Source organism: Pleurodeles waltl, chromosome 2_1 (assembly GCF_031143425.1).
Source record: "Pleurodeles waltl isolate 20211129_DDA chromosome 2_1, aPleWal1.hap1.20221129, whole genome shotgun sequence".
NCBI classification, from domain to species: Eukaryota; Metazoa; Chordata; class Amphibia; order Caudata; family Salamandridae; genus Pleurodeles; species Pleurodeles waltl.
In genome coordinates, this window is record NC_090438.1 from 372,767,160 (window position 1) to 372,789,893 (window position 22,734).

General features: G+C 42.7%; 1 protein-coding gene across 2 annotated transcripts in view; it reads right to left on the bottom strand.

Annotated features, from left to right (window-relative positions):
- The window catches only part of CHM (CHM Rab escort protein), an 810,608-nt gene that overhangs the window by 666,497 nt on the left and 121,377 nt on the right, over positions 1–22,734 (bottom strand). For both annotated transcript variants that reach the window (XM_069212659.1, XM_069212657.1), the window contains exon 2: positions 18,845–18,911. In XM_069212659.1, the coding sequence (XP_069068760.1) occupies positions 18,845–18,911 (67 nt within the window). The remainder of the gene's footprint in view (positions 1–18,844; positions 18,912–22,734) is intronic.

Below are 22,734 nucleotides of genomic sequence, written 5' to 3' on the forward strand. Positions count from 1 at the left end.
GGCTGGCAAGCTAATCTCTGAGCGGTCATATGATGTGCATAGACTTAGCATGACTGCCAGTGGTATGGAACCAAAGTATCTCTCTCAAAAGCGATATGAGCCACATATGGATGTGCGTGAAGCCAACAGAATGTGAATAGAGCTTGAACACAGAGAAATCTGACACTGCAAGGCCACCCTGGTTGTAGGGCAGCGCCAACACTTTCCACCTAAGCTTGGGCGGTAGGCATCACAGCCCCAGCTAGGTCAATCATGCACAAGCATAGTTATTTGAAGAATTGTTGATTCTGCTGGATGAGAGTGTTGGGAAATAGATTCGGCCTAACAGTGATAAAGGCAGTGTATGCCACCACTGCACTTTACCCTTGATGTTAGACATAGCAATGACATAGTTCTTAGATATAATCACGTTTTTTTTGTAGCTAAGCCAAATACCCAAATATTTGACTGAGGACATACACCATGGGAGTGGAAAAACTAGGGGGTGGGGTGTGTGCTGCGGGAAAGCACAAATATTGTGCATTTGTTCCAATTTATAGGCCTGACAATCTTTTGACGGTAGTAAACTAATAAATAACAGGCAAGGTTGCAGTTTGGGTCACAAAGATTTAGAGCCATATCATTAGAGTATAATGAGATGTTCAGGTCGTGTGTAACAAAATTAAGGTCTCGGTTTACCTTGCACTGTCTAAAGACCGAAGCCAAAGGCTCAAGTGCCAGAGTAAATAATAAGAGGCATAGCCGGTATTCTTGACGGGTGCCTCTCTTAATTGAGATGGGGCTGAAAGGAGCCCCATCAGGCGAATTCTTTTTTGTGGGCTCTACATCCAGCTCATAAGGTTGGGTGGGATTCCCATTCAAACCAAAATACAGAAGAAATATCAGATTGCACGGAGCCAAAGGTCTTGGTGGTATCCAAGAAGCCCCCCCTGCATGATGTTGGGGTCCAGTTGCATCTGAGATTGTGAGAAGCAAACCTACCAGGGTTGAAGCTTGCTTGATTCAGGCATACAATGTAGAGTAGTACTTTTCGTTTGATGTTGAGACATATCTTTTTATTACCCTGGCAATCCTAGGCCTTCTCTACTCTGACACGGTAGTCTGCGCACTTCTGTTAACTACTGCTCTGCACACCTTTACACTTTTTGATTTGCCATTAAATGAAGTGTACTGTATCATAGTGCTGTTAGCTGTATATCCTTCTAGTAGACTACCTGCTACGTTGAATCTGTAACACAAAAAAATGCTTGATAAAATGATTTTTAAAAATGTAGGGTAGTAATAACAGTAGCCTGTTAGCCAATACCTTGGTGAGTATTTAAGCATTTGTGATTATTATGACACAGTTCAGTATGATTCACATACAGCAGAAGGTTTGCCCAGCTTTAAAAGTGTGATCAATATAGTATCACATGTTAACTGGGGGATAGTGCCCTTGCCATGGGCTTCCTCGTAACCTGAAGTAGCTAGGGATCTAGTGGGTCAGCATATGCTTTGTAAAATTCACTCAGAAGCCTGTCGCCCTTGCCATGGGCTTCCTCGTAACCTGAAGTAGCTAGGGATCTAGTGGGTCAGCATATGTTTTGTAAAATTCACTCAGAAGCCTGTCACCACCAGGCACTTTGCACCTGCATAATCCAAAAATGAACACCATAATCTCCTTCAGAGTCAAGGGGGGCATCAAGGAATTGGAGCTTGGCCATCTCTAGTCAGAACAATGCAATTCTGTCTAATAAGGCTGTGAGTGCTTCAAGCGAGAGGGATTCCCGTGATGTATACAGGTCTGAATAAAATGCACTGAATTCTGATAATGCATGTCCCCACTACCACTTTTACATGTGTTATGTCATGGGACATCTCAGGGCCGCCGGAGTACCGCTAGTGTCCTTCCAGTCTCATCTTCACCACATTCTCTAGCATTGGCAAGGCACCCCATGTGCTTGATTTCCCTATTCGCTACCTATGTAAATTCAGCCTGTTTCAGTTTGATGTCACCCAGAATACTTTGATTGTTGCTGAGCATATAATCCGCCTCCAGTGTGTGGATCTCCCCCCAGCCTATTCAAGTGGTAAAGAAGCAATTTACCAACACTGTGCTGTTTAGAGATAAAGACACCACAAAGTACAACCTTGAAAGCTTCCTATATGGTCACCAATTATCAAGTGTTAATTTGTTGTAAAGTAATTAAAAATCTTGATTTTCACCTGTAGGAAGATGACTGTATATACTATATCAAAATGAGATATTATGACACAGTTCAGTATGATTCACATACAGCAGAAGGTTTGCCCATGAGATATGGTGTGCAGAGTCCAGGGAGACCCCAGAGGCTTAACAGAGGCTAAAGTAGATAATACTAATGCTCTCTTTTGTGGTAGTGTGGTCAAGCCGTTAGGCTTATCAGAGGGTAGTGCAAAGCATTTGTTTGGATACACACAGGCAATAAACGAAGCACACACTCAATGACTAACTCCAGGGCAATGGTTTTTATATAGCAAAAATATATTTTGTTACTTTATTTCTAGAATCACAAGATTCAGTTTGCAGGTAAGTACTTTTCTGAGTAAGTATCAAACATATGTATCAACACCACTTTGTTTCAATTTGGCAAGTTATACAGTTTTCAAATAATTAGCAATTATCTGTTTAAAAAGTTGACTGTGCAATTTTCAGAAACAGTTCTGGGGTTAGGATGTCCACAGGATGGGTGTTCAAGTTAACCCCAAACACCAACTACCAGCAACACGGGGCTGGCAGGGTGTAGAGGTCAAAGTTGAGTTAGATTTCACAAGGGCTCCAATGGAGACTGGGGGCACTCAAAATCAGACCTGCTGGCAGGTAAGTATCCACGTCTTTGGAGGGCAGACCTAAGGGGTTTAGAGGAGCATTGGGGATGGGGGTTAGGGGGCTGGCAGAGGATTTAGGGGGGCAAAGGTCAGCACCAAACACAAACCCTCAGCGGTGAAGGGGTGGCTGGGTGCAGGGTGCAAACACAGCATGCTTTCCAATAGGGGGGACCCTGGGGGTCACAAAAATGCTGCAGGCTAAATCCAGGGTGTCAGTTCTGGAACACTAAAGGCTGGACAGGAGCAGGGCCGTCTGCTGGATGTTACTGGACCTGGGGTTGGATTCCCCAAGGCCAGGGGGCTGCGGGTGCAGTGGTACCTTTGGGTGTCGGGTGTGTTCGTCCGGGTACATGTTCCATTCCCTTACAGACAGTGTGTATCAGGTTTAAAGCACTCTGAATAGGCAGGGGGGATGCTTATCTACAGCAGAATCACGCATCTCTGCCCTCAAAGATGACTTGACGCAAACAGCTGAGAAATTGCTTAGCATGGAAAAAGGTCCTTAGCGTGATAAAGGCTAATAATGAGGGTCTAGAAGCCTGGTCCCGGAATCGACCAACACTGGTGACCTTTGTCTATGTCAAAACAATCCTCACTACATTGTTTGGGTCTGAACACTTTTACAACCTTTTGTAGTTTAGAGGGCCCAACGCTCCTTGAATCCCCCTCTGTTGCTGGGTGTCTCCATGTACCCTATAATGGCAAAGTTGCACAATTTCAGGGACTGCGACGTGGCATTAGGGCTTGCATAAGAGAAACAGTCTCTATAACAGGAGGTGTACTCCCTGTCGATTTATCCTCATTTTACAGTGGCGGTTGGAGGACCCCAGTAATTACCCCCCTTAAAGCAGACGTTGTAGCAAGCATTCCAATTAACTTGTTGTTTCCAGCATAGCCCATAATGACACCCTGCAATAAACTGCTGTTCCGCTTCGCAGTAGAAATTAACAGTGGGTCGAATGGTCTCCAAGAACACCAGCACCCAGAGAAACTAAGCAAACAGGCTGACAGGTGTGTAAATCGGTGATAGAAGGAGGAGCATGCAGAGCCATCGGAGCAGGAGATCAAACAATCCTCAGTCTAAAAACAAGGCCCTCTGACCATCCATGAAACCAAGAAGTACCGTTCCATCCACTAAGGGCCTCCAGCACCCGCACCACAGCGCCAGGCCTCCAGGTCGGTAGCAGGTACATGAATGTGTCAGCACAGGGAGCAGGCTAGGTCCCGCCCCCAGAACGCTCACACTGTGGTGGCACACACAAGCTCTCAGGCACTGCTCATGAGTGTCCCAAACATCCCTGGCACCAATCCTGGCTCATCAGCAGCAAAGCCCCTCTTTGAAGCAGGGTAGAATCCTTGAAATGCCACAGTCACTGAAGCAAGGTTTGGAGTCCAGTCTCACAACTGTCCACAATGGTGCAACTATAGTCATTTTAAAGGAGAAAGCAACACCCAAAGCCATCCAGGCACACACCCCTAAAAAATGGGGGGCAAAGCAGGTGTACCTCAGTCTACCCCCGCATCCAGAGTTGATGTAAAGAGCACCAACACAGAATGTTCTACAGGTGTCAGCAAAGCCCAGCCGGACCAAACAAACATCCGGCTGAGCGCAAGCGACCGGCACCTCAGGTAGGGACAACACCGCTGGGGTAATGTAGAGTCACTATGAGTAGCTGGAGGGAACAATCCACACACAGTAGGGGTGCCGGGCGACAGCTCCCACTGTAGCGCACTAACAGCAGTGAGTGGTTCAGCTTCCCTTTCACACAGGTCCACACTCCGCTTGAATTCACAGCGGGCCTCCACTTCAGCAGCATCAATCTCCACACTCAACAGGTATAATCAGGTTCCAGAGTCATCTGCCATATGATGTAGAGCTCATCCTGCATCACTGCAGCACAAGATGTATCTCGGGGTCTGATAAATGCTGGATTAGGTAACTTGACACAAGTAGTCTCACAACAGTGGAGCCGTTAAATAGTGCAAACATTATTAATAAAATTTGTGTCACTAAAACATAATGTGAAATAACGTGTATTAAATGGCCTAACTGAAAAATGTGTGTTAGAAAAATAAACATGTGCTCTGAAATGTGATTGCTCTAGTGTCAGCCACAATGAAGATCGATAATGAGAAAATGTCTAATGAAAATGTATTTTGTTTAATCATGATTACATGTACTGACAAAAATTGATTATTAAAGTGTACTAAAAGGTTAATGGTTTATATTTATTATGAAATGTTTTATTCTTCATGTTTAGCATTAGTGAAAATAATTCAGGTTTTAGTAATTTTCCACAAGCATGATGTTTAAATGTTGTGCTAACTTTGCAAAATAATGTTTCTTCAGACATCCTGTGTGGCTTGCACAGTGGAAATTTCTGTCCTGCTTTTACTGCTCGTGTTGTATATTTCCTTGTGATAAAAATAGTTTGATTTAAACAATGAGGCTCAATGTCATGTTTCATGTTGCATTTTAAAATGCAATTTTTGTACAGAAGCTGTTGCCCGAGAGAGGAGTGACAGCGTAAACCAATTATGGGAGCGCACAGATTATGTTTTATTGGTTACACACTAGACTACCTCATAGTCTTGTCAAATAGAGGCTTAGTTAGTAACTTTTGGTGTTTAAATAAAGCAAAGCTTTAGGTGATGTAAGTTAGTTATTCATTTTCTGAGCTTCTGTTTAGTTCCTTATTTTATGAGCTTTTGTGATGTTGCTTAGCTCTTGTTTATGATTCTAATAGTTCAGATACATTGGGCCCCATCATTACTGAACTGTTTCCCTTTCATGTCCTGATGTTGATTAATGAAGACCTGATGTTCCTGTGTTCTGCTGATGAAGATTCTACTGATTGTTGATCCATTTAGGACTGGTATAACCAATGTGCCTTTGTCTTTCTTGCAGGTCCCCCCCCCACAGAAAATCCAACTGCATGTTTTGGTTATTGCCATAGTTAAATGTTTTCTGAGTCTAAAGATCAGAGTCAACCTCCTTGGGTAATACATGACTTACCCTATACGAGACACCTTATCATAATAATATAAAACAAAATAAGGTCTGTCACGCCCACAGAATTTGATAGCAAAAGTGGATGAATACGTCTCAATAGGAGGGAATCATCGGACAGTTTTGCCTCAATAGGAGGGAAACGTCCTAGTTTTGATGGTTTTATGTCAATAGGAGAGAATTGAGAGATTTGGTGTTGCAATGTTTGTTGAAATTTTGATTGTTTAGATGAAATTTAATTTTGCCAATGCTTTTTTAGATGAAATATGGTAGGTTCCCAGTGTTCCTAGTGTTGTCTGAGTTCTGAGTAGGGTTTGCGCTTGCAACGCTTTGACAATTCGCAGGAGAATTGTGATGTTTGTGAGAAATAGGGAGTTTGCGTACTCCAACGTAGGAGAGTAGGGAGTTTGCGTACTCCAAAGGGTGAGTGTAGGGAAGTCGTCGAACTTCAAGTGATTGTGGCGCTTTGTGCTAAACAATTGCCCACATGGTTGTTGATGTACAGACCCTGTGTGGTCTAAGACTCTGGAGTATTGTACAAGTGTATGGGACACTTGGTTGTTTACTTGTTTGCTGTGTTTGGTCAATCGGGCATGGTTGACAAATAGTATTCCTAGAGAGTGCATTAAGGGAGTGTTAGTTTGACAGATACTGGTGATTCCTGAGAGCTCAAGAAGGATCTGGTATTAGTCAGGGGTGAAATTCGCAGGTCGAATTTTACTTGCACATCAGAGAAAGCCATAAGTCGAAGGAGCAGCTGTCAGAGCTAAAAGCAGCAGTCAGGTTTGAAAGACGAGTCCGCAAGACTTTGTCAGCCGCTGTGTGAGCGAGTGTGACGTCATTGGGTCCGCACTAGGATAGGTTGGTTGGTTGGTTGGTTGGTTGGTTGGTGAAAAGGAGCAGTGAACGGATTGGTGGACAACCGTGAAGTGATATTGGACGAGAGTAGCAAGCGAAAGGGATTTTGGGATTTAATTACTTCCTGTTTTGAATTTAATTTGTAGTTTTAAGTAAATTAAAAGTAAAAATGAAATTTTTCAAAGTGTTAAAGAGTGTGATAAGAGGAGATGCTTTTAATCCAGTCAGAATAGGAGAAATTGCCCTGCCAGAAGGTACACCCGCATACATTATAATTGAGGAAAAGGGTCCATCAGCATGTATTTGGTTAAAACAATGGCGCAAAATTACACAGAAGGAAGGGAGCTTATCGTTTCCTGCTCATGGAAGTTTTAATAGGAGAATCTTAGAGAATTTGAGAACAATACTTTATGAATTAAAGCCCCCTCTGAGACCAGCACAATTTGAAGGCTTAGCTAGTTGGGAGTTAGTGGCCAGATAACAAGAGAAACGGACATTTGAGAGAGGGATGAGAAAAGCTGAGAAAACCTTGCTAGAAGCAAGATGGGATAATAAGCAGACATTCTGGAGAACAGAAACCCTACAGGGTATAGGAATGTATCCTGCAGTTACACAAGAGAAAGAGGAGGTGTTAGAACAAAGACAAAGAAAAATAATAAGGATCTTTAGGAAATTGAGAGATCGCTGACTTATGATATTGACTTAGATGATGATGAATTTATAACACAATTATTGAGAAATTGTCACCCACCATGTGCAACACAAGAGGCAAGTCCAGGTACTCGTATTAGTCCAAGTGCACAACCTCCAGCTGTGTGTAACACTGAGCCAGGTACATGTCGCGACTAATGTTCCTGCTATTACAGTTACTCAAACTCCTGTGATTCAAACTGTAGCTCTGTCTGTAGTATATTCTACAGTTCCTAATGTGAGTTCTGCACTGAGTATTACCATACCAGTGGCATCAAAGATTTTCCAGAAACCAATGATGGTTCAGGTGGAGTCTACACCTAATTCAATGCAAGTGCAAGTTTAGTCAAGCGCAGACACTGCCAAGGTATACTCCAGTAACAGTAACGCAATTGAGTTCCTCAGTACATACAGGTCAGAGTTCTGGAGTAATTTACTCGAGAAATCAGACTGTTCCATCAAGCCCAGAAGCATTAACAGTTTCTCTTATAATTGGTCCAGTTGTTCCATAGTATGCCCAGAGAAATAATGAGAATAATGTACAGCATTGTCTTAATTCAAATGCAGAAATGGAGAGACTCAATGCTACTACAAGAGTTATCATGCCAATGAATAAGACTTTTGACAAAACAGGTCTGCTTATAGACTTATCTTATTTCAGGATTTCTCAAAATTTGGAGAAATCAAATCCAAGTCCAAATTGAATTCTGATGACACCTGAGAGCGTAATGGGTCCGCCCTGTAATACTCCACAATGCATGTCCAATGTAAATAATAATGTTTCTTTACAAGGTTTGACAGCTCAACAGTTAACAGATTGATTGAGAAGTGTGGCTCAATGGTTAGAGCGGCAGACCCTGAAGCAGAGATCTGGCTCAAGACCAGGGTTCAAGTCCCACTTCGGCAGGTCTTGGGCTCAATTCCCCTTGACCAGATAATTCTCGCCTCGTGCCTAATCTAATTCATGGGTCCCACTCTGCAACTCTGGGCAATAGCTTGCTTAATCTCCACAACGGCCCCAACAGCGCTTGGATGCCTGGCTTCACCCTGGGGGTGCTCAGGAGTGGGCGCCTCACAGGGAAAAGCCAGGAGGGGTTCCATAGTGGTATGAGTACAGCGCCTTGAGACCCTAACGGGTGAGTAGTGCGCTATACAAGTGCTAATTTACATTGGAGAAAGTGAGTGGAGCATCAGCAATGAAAACAGGGGAAAGAACATTGAACCTAGCACGACTCTGGAGTATTGTACAAGTGTATGAGGCACTTGGTTGTTGTTGTAACTTGAACCTAGCAAGATAAAAATTAGAATTAAATTAAATGAATGGGGGAACACTTGAATTATCTAGAATTGACTCGTATAATAAAGATGAGCTACGCTTCATGTATAAATATGTCATAAACAGAGCAGGATTGGCACATCAGAATTTGCAGGAAAATATGAAGTGGATATTGAGAAATATAAAACATTGAAAAGGAGTTATAGATTAGAATCAAATTCAAAAGACATTGGAACATGAGATCACCCAGAATTAAAATTCACATTAGAGAATTAATCCCAGGTATTCAAACATGGAGAGCATTAGATAAATGGGAAGGCAGATGGGTAAAAAAAAGTGATCAGAAGAAAAGAGAGTCTGCAAATTTGAACTCTACTAACACACAAAAGACTGATAGTCCAGTAAAAATATTACCAATGAGAGAAAGTACTAGAGAGAATTATGTTGATGTCACTTGGAGAAGGAGTGATATTTTGTCATTCACAAATGACTACCTGAGATTGAGAGAGAAACAGACAGATAGGGTTGCAAAACTCGCAAAATGCCTGTGGGAGGACATAAATACCTTTTTGGAAATAGTGGTCCCAGCTGATTTATGGATTGAATGTAAAAGGAGTGTTGATTGGCCGACAAGAGAACCTCCACGAGTTCCAGTTACAGGTACACCATCTCCTGACGTAATGAAAAGTTATCACAAAGTATTTGAACTTTTGAAAACAAGAATTTCTCCTAAAAATATTGGTTTGCAGAGAATTGATAGGACAGCTCAAGAAGCAAAGAGTCAATACAGGCATATTATGAAAGGTTGTTGCAGGCATTCAAGCACTACAGTGGTACAGAAACAATTCAAGATATGATTCATTTTGCGTTCAGATTTGTTTAAGGGTTGAGACCTAAAATTAGTAACATGCTTGAGTCATTTGATTTGCTGGCAAGCAAAACTGGTTGATGAAGTATTGTAGTTTGCCAAATACTGCAATGACAAGACTGAAATGAAGCAGAAGAGATTGAAAGAAAAGGCAATGGTGATACAGATTAGAGCAGCACACTCAGGGATGCAGGGAATTCCACAACACCAGGGAAACATGCAAATGGTACACAGAGTCAGGGACTGGAGAGAGGCAAAGGACGTGGAGTTTTGGAAATGGAAACTGAAATTGTGTAGATGTTGATCTGAATACTAATGTTAATTCAGGTAATATGCAGATAATGAAGAAGATGTTACCTTGTCATGCTTGCGAGGGTTTCAGGCACTGGAAAGGGGGGGGGTCCAATGATGGTACAGGAGGGTGTTGTGCAGCTGAATGAACATAATTAATTTCCAAATTTGAGAGGATCAAGATTTTGGAATCCCAATGTAAATGTTCAGAATATGAATAATCAAATGCACATTCCAAAGCAAATGTAGATTCCCCAACAGCAGGTGCCACATTTTCAGGTACCACATCAGCAAACGCAACAGCAAATGGAAATGATGCCACAGCAGCAAATGCAAATACCTCAAGTTCTAATGGCACAGCAGCAGGTTGTGGTTCCCCAGCAGAACAAAGGTCAAAAGTTAAGTCAAAACAGTCAATCAGGCATAACACAGTACCCCCTACAAAGTAAGGATAAGTCGAGTGATGAAAATGTGAGTGAGAGGTCAGATGAAGAAGAATGTGTGCTAGCAGCTTCATTATAGGTGGATCAGAGTGGTCCTTGGAACCATAATGGCTCATGATGTTTCATTCCTGGTTGACACAGGAGCTACACGCTCTACTGTCAAAACTACAAAGGTTCCAAATGTGCCACTTTCTGGGAAAACAGTACAGGTTGTAGAAGTAGCACATCAGAATTTGACAAATCCGATAAATGAGCCGATTCCTGTTAAAATTGGTAATTTTGAAGGCATGCATAAATTCGTAGTCTGTGACTCAAGTCAAGTATGCCCATTGGGGAGAGGTTTGTTGTGTAAAACAAGAGGTTTGATTACTTGCACAAATGATGGAATTGCCATCCGAACAAATAGTGATGATGAGGAATCCTGTTTACCAATTGGAAATTGTAATTTGATTAATGAAGAGTTTCTACTGATTGCTCTTTATCCTGCATTTAAAGAATTGGACGTGCCAACTGATTTACAAGATAGGTATTTCAAAAGTTTGGGATCTTTCTGGAAAAGATATTGGTCTTAAAAAAGGAGTTGAACCAGTCAGCCACAGTGAAACCTAATGCAGTTTTCCCGAAAACTCCTCAATATCACATGGCGCCAGATGTAATTGAAGGAGTTACTCCTGTAAGTGCACATTTTGTTAAACAAGGAGTTTTTAAAGAAGCGGTGAGCAGCCCATGTAATTCATTTATTATGGGTTTAGAAATTTTGTAATGTTCAGGATTTGAGAAAAATTAATTAAATTGTGGTCAAATGTTGTCCAGTGGTATCCAATCCAGCAGTGATTCTGTTCCAAATTCCAGTTGATGCAGAATGGTTCACAGTAGTGGACTGGTCACAAGCATTTTTCTCAGTGCCTCTACATGAGGAACGCCAGTTTCTCTTCTGTTTTAAGTTCCGCAATTGGGTGTTTTGTTGGTGTAGGATCCCACAAGGGTATTCAGATTCCCCATCAATATTTAATCAGGTGTTGAAAAAGAATATGGAATCATTGGAAATGCCTTTCCAATCAACATTGGATCAGTACATTGATGATTTAGTTGTTGCTTCAAAGACAGAGGAAGCATGCAAACAGGATACTATTGCTTTATTGAATAATTTGGGTGAAAATGGACAAAGTGTCCCCAGCAAAATTACAGTACTGTCAAAAAGAAGTGAAATACTTGGGACATTAGATAGAGAAAGGCGCAAGGAAGGTGTCCAGAGAAAGAGTTACAATTATTTCACAAATGAACCCTCCTGTTACGCAGAGATGTCAGGATGTTTTTGGGAATGGTGAGATACTGCCGCCAATGGATTCCCAAGGTTTCTGTCATTTCTAAGCCATTACAGAGATTGACCCATAAAGATATTACTGATCCAGTTAAATTTGATGAAGCTTCTATGAAAGTTTTAACTGAGCTGAGAGAGAATCTGTGCAGAGCACCAGCTCTGGGAATGCTTGATTACACAAAGCCATTTTCATTGTTTTGCCATGAACGTGATCGCTGTGCACTTTCTGTCCTTACACAGGTACATGGTGGTGTAAAATGCCCTGTAGCATATTCTTCAGCAACATTGGATCCAGTTGCTGCCGCTTTACCAGGCTGCCTTAAGCAGGCAGCAGCAGTTGGTGTTAGTCTCACCTAGTGTGAGAGTATTGTGATGGGACATCCATTAATTGTAATGGTGCCTCATTCATTTGAGGTCTTGCTTACCAGGACCAAGACTCAGTATTTGACAAATGCTCCTTTGACAAAGTACGAATTGTTGATTGTAGGTTCCCAGAATATTTTCTCAAGAGATGCACTGTGCTTAATCCAGCAAACTTGCTCCCAGTAGACAGTGTTGAATCTGAAAATGTTAATTAAGTTGAACATGACTGCCTAGAGGTTACTGAACTGTGCACCAAACCCAGACCGGACATACAGGATACTTCAATAGAGAAAAATGATCAAATAATTTTTGTTGATGGTTTCTGTTTAAGAGATAATGCAGTAACATTGACATGTGGTATTGGTGTATGCACTATCTCTGGCATACTCGAAGCTTTGTGGCTTCAAGAAATATCTTCTGCACAAGTGGCTGAATTGGTGGCTCTTATTAGAGCATGCTGTATTTCTGTACCGCTTAAGATTACATTTTGTACAGACAGCCAATATGGATTTGGTATTGTACACAATTTGGGCAGTTATGGTCCCAGAGATGTTTTATGACCTCTTCTGGCTCAGCAGTTAGAAATGGTGATAGAATTCATGATTTTTTACAAGCTCTACAACTGCATGAAAAGTTTCCTGTGGTTAAGTGTACTGCTTATCAGAGATCGAGTGATTTCATCTCCATGGGAAATTCCTATGCAAATCAGGTTGCTCATTTCTGTGCATTAAACTGTATCACTTTCAATGAAAAATGGAAAAATGTTGGTTCGATTAATACTGATGAGACAAGTCAAAGTTACATGTTAACAGTAATTGACACTTGGGAGGAGATAAAGAGACTCCAAGATGAGGTTCCAGAAGATGAAAAGAAAAGCTGGATAAAACTGGGTTGCACACAAAGAAACATTTATTAAATTTGGGTTTCAAATGAAGGGCAGATGGTTTTGCTTAACTGTCTACTGACGCAAATGGCAAGATACTATCATGATCAGACACACATTGGCAGAGACGCAATGATTCGAACATTTAAGTAATCCTGGTTCAGTCCAAAATTTAGACAGGCTGCTAAAGCAATTTGTCAAAGAAGCATTATGTCAGCAAATTAATGTGGGAAAGATAACTCCGTGTCAATTTGAGTCACAATGGAAGAGCAGGTGGTCCATTTAACAGAATGCAGATGGATTTCATTGAGATGCCTGTTTGTGGTGGTTTGAGATAAGTGTTGGTGATTGTCTGTATTATCACTGGATTGAAGCCTACCCCACATGTAGAATTGATAGCCTCACAGTAGCAAAGCAGTTACTTAGAGAGTTGATCCCAAGTTTTGTTTTTGCGGCCTCTTTCGAATCAAACAGAGGAAGTCACTTCAATAAAAAGGTGATTAAATTACTATGTTAAGCCTTAAACATTGAGCAGAAGCTGTATTTTAGCTAACATCTTGAAGCTGCTGTATTAGTAGAACAAATGAATGGAACTTTGAAGGCTCGATTGGCAACAATGTGTCATCTACTAATCTGAAATGGCCAGATGCTTTATCTTTGTTTCCAATGAGCATGAGAAGTACACCCAACAGAGAGACTGGAGATGTTGATGGGCAGAGCAATGAGATTGCCAGTTGTTCCTGCAAATGTACCTGTAAACATAACAGATGACTTGGTGCTGTATTAAGGGTCTAGCTGATGTGGTTTGCTCTTTTTCTCACCATGTGGAAGCAACAGCTGTGCCAACATCCCAAGATCAGTGTCACAGTCTTCGCGCTCGTGATTGGGTGGTGATCATGAAGCATGTGCAGAAGACTTGCTTGAAGCCTAGGTGGAAGGGCCCTTACCAGGTTATCCTGGTAGCGACCACTACTGTGAAGTGTGCTGGAGTTCCGAACTGGGTCCGTGCGAGCCATAACTGCAAAGTGACATATCCTCTGGAAGAAGATCCAGTGATGCTGAGAGCACCAACAGAAGTTGTACAGTCTCAAGAAGAACAAGTGACAAAAACAAGGCAAGAGACTGCAGAAGTAAAGGCAGTACAAACTGGTGAAGATCCAGGTACACCTCTGAGAGATGAAATGGAGGCCAATCTTGATACTCCTGTATCGGCAGAATCAGAAGCGGATATAGCAGGAAAGTCAATTTTGAGGAGGACTCTCCTCAGAAGTAGGCGATTGGGAAAAAGAGATACAGAATCTCGTTCCCTGCAGAAGCTGAAAGTGGAGTTGAGTTCAATCAAAGTCATGCAGATTTGACTCCTCCTGAAGTGGCTAATGGTGCAGGTGAAGCAAGTCAAAGTCAAAGAAGTGATTGTCAAATTCCTGCTGGGCCATGAAGAATTGTAATTCCAGTTTTGCCATCACTATCTAGAAAAACTGTGAAAGGAGATAAATGGCCTACTCTGCACACAACTGAAAAGGTTCCTGATGTACTGTTGAGAATAAATGAGGAAACAGAGACAACAGAAGGAACAGATCTGAGTGAAGGAAAAACAAGTCCAATCGAAGATCAAAGAGAAAGAGAATTGCAAGTCTAAGATACTCAGGTCCTGAATGGGCATCCCTCGCAGCTGATGAATGGGAACACAAGTTTATGTCCTTTTGTTTTGACCGCGAGAATACAGTTTTACATTTTGGAACTTGAAATTTCATTTGAACTGAGTTTTGAAATCACACTGCCAATTGAACAAGAGGGACATTATACACTGGAAGTAATAGTTAGTGATCACCAGATTATGACCCTCATTACGACCCTGGCGGTCCAAAGACCGCCAAGGCCTCGGTGGCGGTCTCATCGCCGACAGGCCAGCAGTGAAGGCCACCAAATTATGAGTTCAGTGGCCAAAGCCAAACCGCTGAGCCTCTGCCCGTCCCGCCGCTCTTCCACGGTCTGCCGTGCTGGAGGTGAGTACCTCCAACGCAGCGGATGCCGTAATACCGCTAGAGGTATTACAACACGGGAGACCACCAGCATTTTTCTTGCATCCTTTCGACTCATCCTGCCGGAACACCGCAAGTGCGGTCCTGACCCCGCCGGCCCTATTATGCGTTCACCGCAGGGCCTTTACATTGACGCCAGCTCCATTAGGAGCCGGCGGCAATGTGGCAGTGCGACAGGTGCGGGTGCAGCAGCACCCATCGCACATTCCACTGCCTGTAATTTAGGCAGTGGAATGCACGACGGGGCTGTGCATGGGTCCCCACCCCCCACCACCCCTCCCCCCCCCCCCCCGAGTCACCCATTCCGCCAGCCTTTCCCTGGCGGTGTAACCGCCATGAAAAGGCTGTCAGAAAGGGACTCATAATCCCTAGGCTGGTGATGCATGCAGCACCACCCTGGAGGATTACAAACGCTGAGATCGCCAGGCTGGCGGCTGCCTGGCGGTGCCAGCGTTTTGACCGTGGCGGCTACGCCATGGTCATAATATGTCAGGCAGACCGCAATGGCGGTCCTCCCGCCATCGTGAATCTGGCGGTCTCGGCACCGCCAGACTCATAATGAGGGCCTGAGTATGGGTAGCCTGACATCCACATTTTATAGCACTTACAGTAAAACATTAGTGCCGAACCTCCTGGCCATGTACAAGCATGCATTTAACAAGGGAGCACTCCCAGGACCCACCTGTGCAGCAATGATAGTTGTTCTACCTGAACCAGGAGGGTACCCACTGAATGTTAAATTCTATAGACCACTCTTATTGTTGAATACTGAATACAGGATTCTCTGGAAGCTATTGGCAAACAGGTTACTGCAGAATATCAGGGAACTGGTTTACCCAGATCAGAATGGCTTTAATTCAGCAGCGAAGAGTATCCACCTAAATTTATGGTAACAATTTATAGTATTACAAAGAACTCCACGCACATCTCTGGATTCAGTTGTTGCCTCTCTAGATATAGAAAAGAATTCAACACATTGGGGTGTTCGTTCCTGTTTGCTGTGCTTGAGAAGCTAGGTCTTGGCCAGCTTATCGTAAATAGTTATGTCTACTATAAAGGCACCCAGAAGTTAGGGTCGGCATTAGACAGGTTTACTCAGTGTATGAGTGTTCGGAGAGGTACCAACCATGGGTGCCCATTATCCCTGTTCTTATTTGCATCGATGGTGGAGCCCATGTTGGGCACTCTACATGCACGCACTCATGAGTGTGGGATTGGACTGCACTATGGCACATATAGGGTCTCTCTTTATGTTGATGACACCCTTACTTACCTGAGAGAACAGTGGAGAAGTTTATCTGGTGTCTTTAAAAAAAATGGTTGACTTTGGACGATTCTCTGACTGAAAGTGAATTGAGGAAAGTCCTCCCTGTGTTGCACGGTACCTTAAAAAATAAAAAGAAAGACAAACTCCTCTTGCCAGAGTAAAAACAGCTCTTTACTCTCGCAATAGGAAGAGTGGCAAGTCCACAAATCTAAACAGCCGGTCTCAATTTGCTGCTTCACAGGCATCTTCTTTTATACAGAGTCAGATAATACATTATTACAAAACGTCAAACAATGAATCGCTACATAGTTATACATTCGTTGTGGAAAAACATCATGCCACCTGTAACCTTGTGACACTAAACTTTAACCTAATTCACTACACATCCTTGACTGCAGATCCAACAATGCTTAACAAACAAACCATTCTTGTTGCCTGAATACATGTGTATTTGTATATGTGCTTTATTATTCTGCTCCTAAGACCCTTTATGAGATGTTGTGTACCCTTTGGCTAATTTAATCTCCTGGTCCTATTCTTCAGTCACCTTCAATTGCATTCTTATTTAACGAGAATAACAGAATACGTACCTGTGTAGTAGTGCCATAAATTCATTCAAGCCTGCTACACACAAGTTTTATTTTAATAACAATCTGGTAAGTAATGCATTCCACTTTCAAGTGAAATCTTCACATTTCCCTCTTTAGCACAGGCTTGTGACCTGCACTTTCTGTTGGTATAAATACATCAATGAAGTGGGAGGCAGTCCACCGCATGCAAGAGGGCGAATATGGATGCAGTGTTTAACATGGTAGAACATCTCTACTGGGGGGATTGATTGAGTCCAGAACTGATGTGGGCATAACCACACGGCAGTTTATTGCTCATGCTGCATTGTTTAGGACAGCTAATTGGGGGAAGGAGAACAGGGAACCAGAAACATCAAAGATTCTCATTGATCTACTTACACTGGAACCGTGTAAGCACGACATGACTATTCTGTATTAGACTATTGCCACTGCCTTTTATATATGGATATTTCCTCTGTTAAAACATGCTGGGAGCTAAATATCCGGAAAGAGATATCAGAGGCTGAACAGCTAGGATCCCGAGGTTACACAAAGATTCTTTCTACGAATCAGAGATTCAAGTACACACAAATTAACTATATCCATTAGACTTATCTTTCACCAAAAAACGTGGCCAAAATGTTCCCAGGATCATAAGACTATTGGCCCAGGTGTCAACATCCACCGTTGGATTTCATGCAGATTTTGAGGGACTGTGCACAAATTCAGCCATACTGGTTCAAGATAGTGGGTGAGGTTGGGCAGATAGGGGGAAAGGGATACCACTTGATCCTCTAATGTGCTTCTTGGGAGTTATGAAGAGAATCAAGAGTGTATGCCACTTTTTAAGATCTGGAGCTTATACTGGCCATAAGAAACACAGCAATGGGATGGAAAAGGAGAGTCGCACCGGTGTGCTCACTTTATCTGCAAGTTGTACATAGATGGCCAATAAGACCCAATAACCCATATCCCAGGAATAAAAGTTTCCCTTATAGGACAGGTAATTTTAACTATTAAGATCCCTAAACTTTAAGATCCTGCTCCTCTGTAAATTAGGCGTCGAAGCACACCCAGATGCACTAAGCATCTCGGTTAGGAACAGTATTGATGAAGTATGCCAGTAAATAATGTTAGTGGGTGAGGGTTCTTCTAAAAACTAAATAGGAGTCCCCGCTTCATCTGAACAATGGCTGTCACAGGATATAGATAGCAGACTTTCTCATAGTGACTTTTCTCATTTATTTGGGAGGTGGAGTGAGCCCACCTTCCTCTCTCTCTCTTGTTCATACTTCATAGATGGCCAATGGCAGAACTGAATACTTTTCATGTGATAAAGAGGTGTGGAGCCGGACTCAAATTGGTGACAGCTGGGAAGGTTTTTTGGCTGAGGCCAAATCGGATGATTTCCCACCATACATATGAACATCGATGGAGAAAGGTATTTATGGTAAAATGTTATAATACTAATAATATGATGTGCTGTATGTTACATGAGTAAATGTGTGTACTCCTGTAACATTTTATAATGTGCCCCTAGGTCCTCACTTATAAACTTAAGTGACATAGATATCTGACGCTCACATCTGATACCTGACGCTCACATCTCAAGTCGCATCAATATGCACTCGATGGCCTTACCTGAAGTTACCAGTGACCTGGTGTTTCTCCGAGAGGGGAAGAATAGGGGCTCTGTTCTAATGGAATTACAAATGTGTTGTTTGTGCTTGTTCAACTTATAGATGTAATGTTCGGAAGTACGAGTATTGAGGTGAAATAACATATGCTAATATTTGCATGACTGATAAATAACAAAAAAAGCAATAAACGATTAAAAAAACAGAAACTTCTTAGAAACCCTAGGATTCCCTTCCGTAAGCACGGGCACTGTACAAAATTAGGATTTTTCCAAGCACACACACTCAAATAAATAAAAGTACAGGAGGTGACTGTAAATGGCAAACAGTTAGATTATTGGGAAAGTAAACATCAACTTCAGAGCCATGCGGGATGCTATCGTACTAAAATATAACTGGATACTTCAACTCGAATATAACTGTGTAATGAATATACTTTCCTGAAAATACGCTTCTGCAAAAAAAGGAAATGTACTTACGAGTCAAGATGCAAAACACTCTTCCCAGTTCTTGAACATGCAGCTGCAATAATTGATTCAGGTAACCCTGGGAAAGAAAAGGAAATATTTAGACCCTACAAATAATTTATTGAAAGCAATAGGTTCACTCAATAAATCGAAGTTATCATTGACAGGACAGTAGGACATTGCACATCCTGTAAAAGCTCTCTTATTCCCATTCACAGGTTCTATATTAAAGAAATCGTTTCCTTCTCCAATCAACGAATTTAAAAGCATAACTAAAAATAATAAATAAATTAAGGTACTTCCAGAGTACTTGAGAGGGCTTTTAGGATGAAGGGTCACGTGCAAGAGGCTGCCAAACAGTGCAGAGTGTAAATTAATTTAAAAAAAATAAAATACAAAAAAATAACAGAAACCTACTTCGGACACACCAAAGAACTGAAATAACTGAAATCTGATTTGGTAGAAAAACAGAAATGCAGTTTGATTAAAAGAGAACCCATTCCCTCCAAGAACATTTAAAAACAATTAGTAAAATAGGTTTAAAAGAAAAGTAAATGGTCCACAGAAAGAATAGTTTAAGAAATAAAGAGATACAGGAAGGTACTTCATTGAGAGAAATGGCCGAAAAAGGGTTTGAGGAAGTAATGAGGGCATGGACACTCCTGCTTAAAAACAAACTGAAAAAAGCAGAGGATATAGGGGCGTGGACAAATAAACTAATTTCTGAAATGGATAAATCTGTGGTATGATCCACCTAAACAAAAACCAAAAAATAAGCAAAGAAAGCAAAGAAAGCAAAAGGGGTAAAAGGAACATCTGAAGGAAAAACATATGAGGGAAGGAGGGTTGAAGGTAACCACCAGAAGAACAATAAAAAAATATGCAACATGACGGAAAGGTTGCAAGTGAAGCGACATCTTTGCAGATGCAATATCAGGGGAGCCATTTTCAAGATAAAAGGATTTTAATCCATTTTTAAAACAAATAAACAAGAAAAGGTTTTTTTTTAGGTTTAAGATCTGTTTTTATTAGTATCAATAAAGCAACAAGTATACAACAATAGCCCACCTACAATCACTGGCTGAGGGTGGTGGGCGTTCATCGGCTTATTTACCACAGGCTAAAAAGAAGTACAATATAACTACGCAATAAAGTGAAAGGGTGGGTGTTATCAGGGAGGGGTGTAGGAGAGTGAGGGAAAGGTGCTAGACACCAATCTCAAAACCGTACAGTCTGGTGAACTAATAAGCAGTAGATGTGAATGGGTCTTGATCTGGGTGAGTAAGTCGAAGGACTCGCAAATACAGCGGGCACGATAATTCTCGGAACTCGTCCGAGAGATGGCGGAAACAAGGACCCCAGGTCTAGTCAAAAAGCGGTAGGCAGTGCTTCGCTGGAATCTGGAAATGTCCGTTTCAAACATGTTGCCCACTGCATCTAGCACCTCGTCCGGAAATGAGGGTTGTTTAGGACATTCCCAAAGGAGGTGTGTAAGAGTACCTCTCTGCCCGCAATGGTGCTAGCATGTGCTATATTTACTTGCGTTCCATTGAGCAACCTTAGCTGGCGTAAAGTGCCAGTAGTGGGTGATCTTCAAAAACATTTCCTTGCTTGTAGTGTTACAGAGCGAGGCACATGCACGGTGAAGGATATTGCTCCACTTTTTAGCAATAAAGGCTCCCCTCCCATATACGCAGCGGGGGTGACTTCAATGGTTTCTGGGGTGGTGAAGAAAGTGTAAATATCGGAAAGGAGACATTTATCAGATAAGCGAGTAAGGAGCCATTTCTCAAAAGAAGTGAGGGGTCAGCTAGCATGGGGGTGAAGCCAGAGCTGCATCAGCCAGTGGGAAACAGCCAGGTACTGCCAACTGACTGTAGAAGGGATCCCAAAGGCCGACTGAAGGTGTGGGAAGGCCATAACGCCATTCTCATCAAACAGATCACCTATCCGCTTGCAACTGGCCTCCTGCTATGCAATGAACACAAAGCCACCTTGCGTCAGGGAAATCTGGGTTCCCTATTATCGTTGTCTGCGGGGACAGAGGGGTGTAGAGTCCTTACCGAAGCTGGACCCTGTTCCATACTCCCACTGTGCAGCGCACCACTAGGGAGATATACACTCCCACAGGCCGATGTCGTTTGGCAGCGATAGCACCTTCCAGACCAGGATGCCCGCACCACCTAGTCAATAAAGCCCAAGTGTATTTTGGTGCTGGGCTGACAGCAACTGCTCTGCTTGGTTAGAAACATTGCAAATTAGGGACACAGAGGGCTCCCTCTGCTTGTGAAAGATATACTTGCGATTTAGCCCTCCCAAATAAAAGATAGAGGATTGCAACTTATCAAGCAACCATGGAGGGAGAGGGGGAGAGGGGGGTGGGGGGGACGTCCTTAACAATGCGTCCTTAAAGACGGAAACGTAACCACGCACGCCTGAACAACACATAGCTTTTTCTGTGCCTTAACCACGCATGTGCTGAACTACGCATGTGCGTGATTAAGGTACAGAAAAAGCAATGCAGTGTTCGGTAGAGGACACAGAGGATGCCGTGAGGTAAGTGGGACTGGGGCAGGGGTGGGGGGTGGATTAAAGGTGTGGGGTTAGGGTGGGGGATTAAAAAAAATAATAATTAAGGGTGGCGGAGTCTGGGTAATTTTTTTAATTTAGGGCTTAGGGGGGCGGCGGGGTAGATTATTTTTAAAGTGGTGGGTAAAGGTTTAACGAAGGGTGGGAGGAGAGAAGAGGAGGAAGGATCAAGGGAGGACGTGATGAGTTAAGTGGGGTTGGTGCAGGGTTGGTGGGTAGGTTTTAGCGGTGGGGTGGATTTAGGGCTTAGAGTGGGTGGGGGTACTTTAGTTTTACGGGCAGTGGTCATTTTTATTTTTTTACAGCTAAGGGCGGGTGGGGGATTGGGGTAATTTAGTTTTATGGGGCAGGGTAGGGGGGGATCAGGATAGTTTTTTTTTCAGTGCTTAGGGTGGGGGAGTAGTTTATTAGGGAGAAGGTTTTCGGAATCAGAGTGGGTGTGGGGTTTTGGGGTAATTTAGTTTTTAAGGGAGGTGGGTCGGTAGTTTTTTTTTTTAGGGTTCAGGGTCAGAGGGGGGTAAGGGTACTTTAATTTATAGGTGCAAGGTGGGGGGATAGGATAGTATTTTTTTTTAGGGCTCAAGACGGTTGGCGGGTCAGGGTAGGTTAGGTATTATGGGTGGGGGAAGTTCTGGGCTTCAGGGCAGGTTGCATGCTAAAGCCACGCATGCCATTTAGCTTGCTTTTCCACACATGCCTTTACTAGGCATGCTTTTACAATGAAATCCGTTGTAAAGGCATGCGTGGTAAAGGCATGCGTAGAAACAACGCGGTCGTGGTTCCGACCGTGTTAAGGCATGCATTGTTCCGGCATGCGTGGTTTTATCATACAACCATGGAGGGGCATTAGATATAGGATTTTTAGTAAGAGTGTCATCTTGATCGCTGCCAGGCGACCCAGCTAGGAGAGGCTGTTACCCTTCCAACTGGCGAGGTATGAGCGCGTTGTAATCAGGAGGCTGTCATAGTTACGAGCCACTGTAGGATATATTTGAAGGCCTAAATAGGTAATACCATTTGGGACCCAAGTAAATGGAAAGTCTGATGCCAGTTGTGTTTGGGTAGCCTCTGAGGGGGTCAAGTTTAGAATGGAGGACTTCTGAAGGTTGGTCTTAAATCCAGAGGCTCTCCCAAAGGCCTCCAGCTCCCCCATCACTGCTTGTAAAGACGTATGAGGGTCAGAAAATGTCAGGTGAACATTGTCTGCATACAGCATTATTTTATGGTCCCTCCCCCCATTCGGATGCCTGGGACTTTGTAGATGATTGCGTATTCGTTCCGCAAATGTTTTCATATAAATGCCAAACAATAAA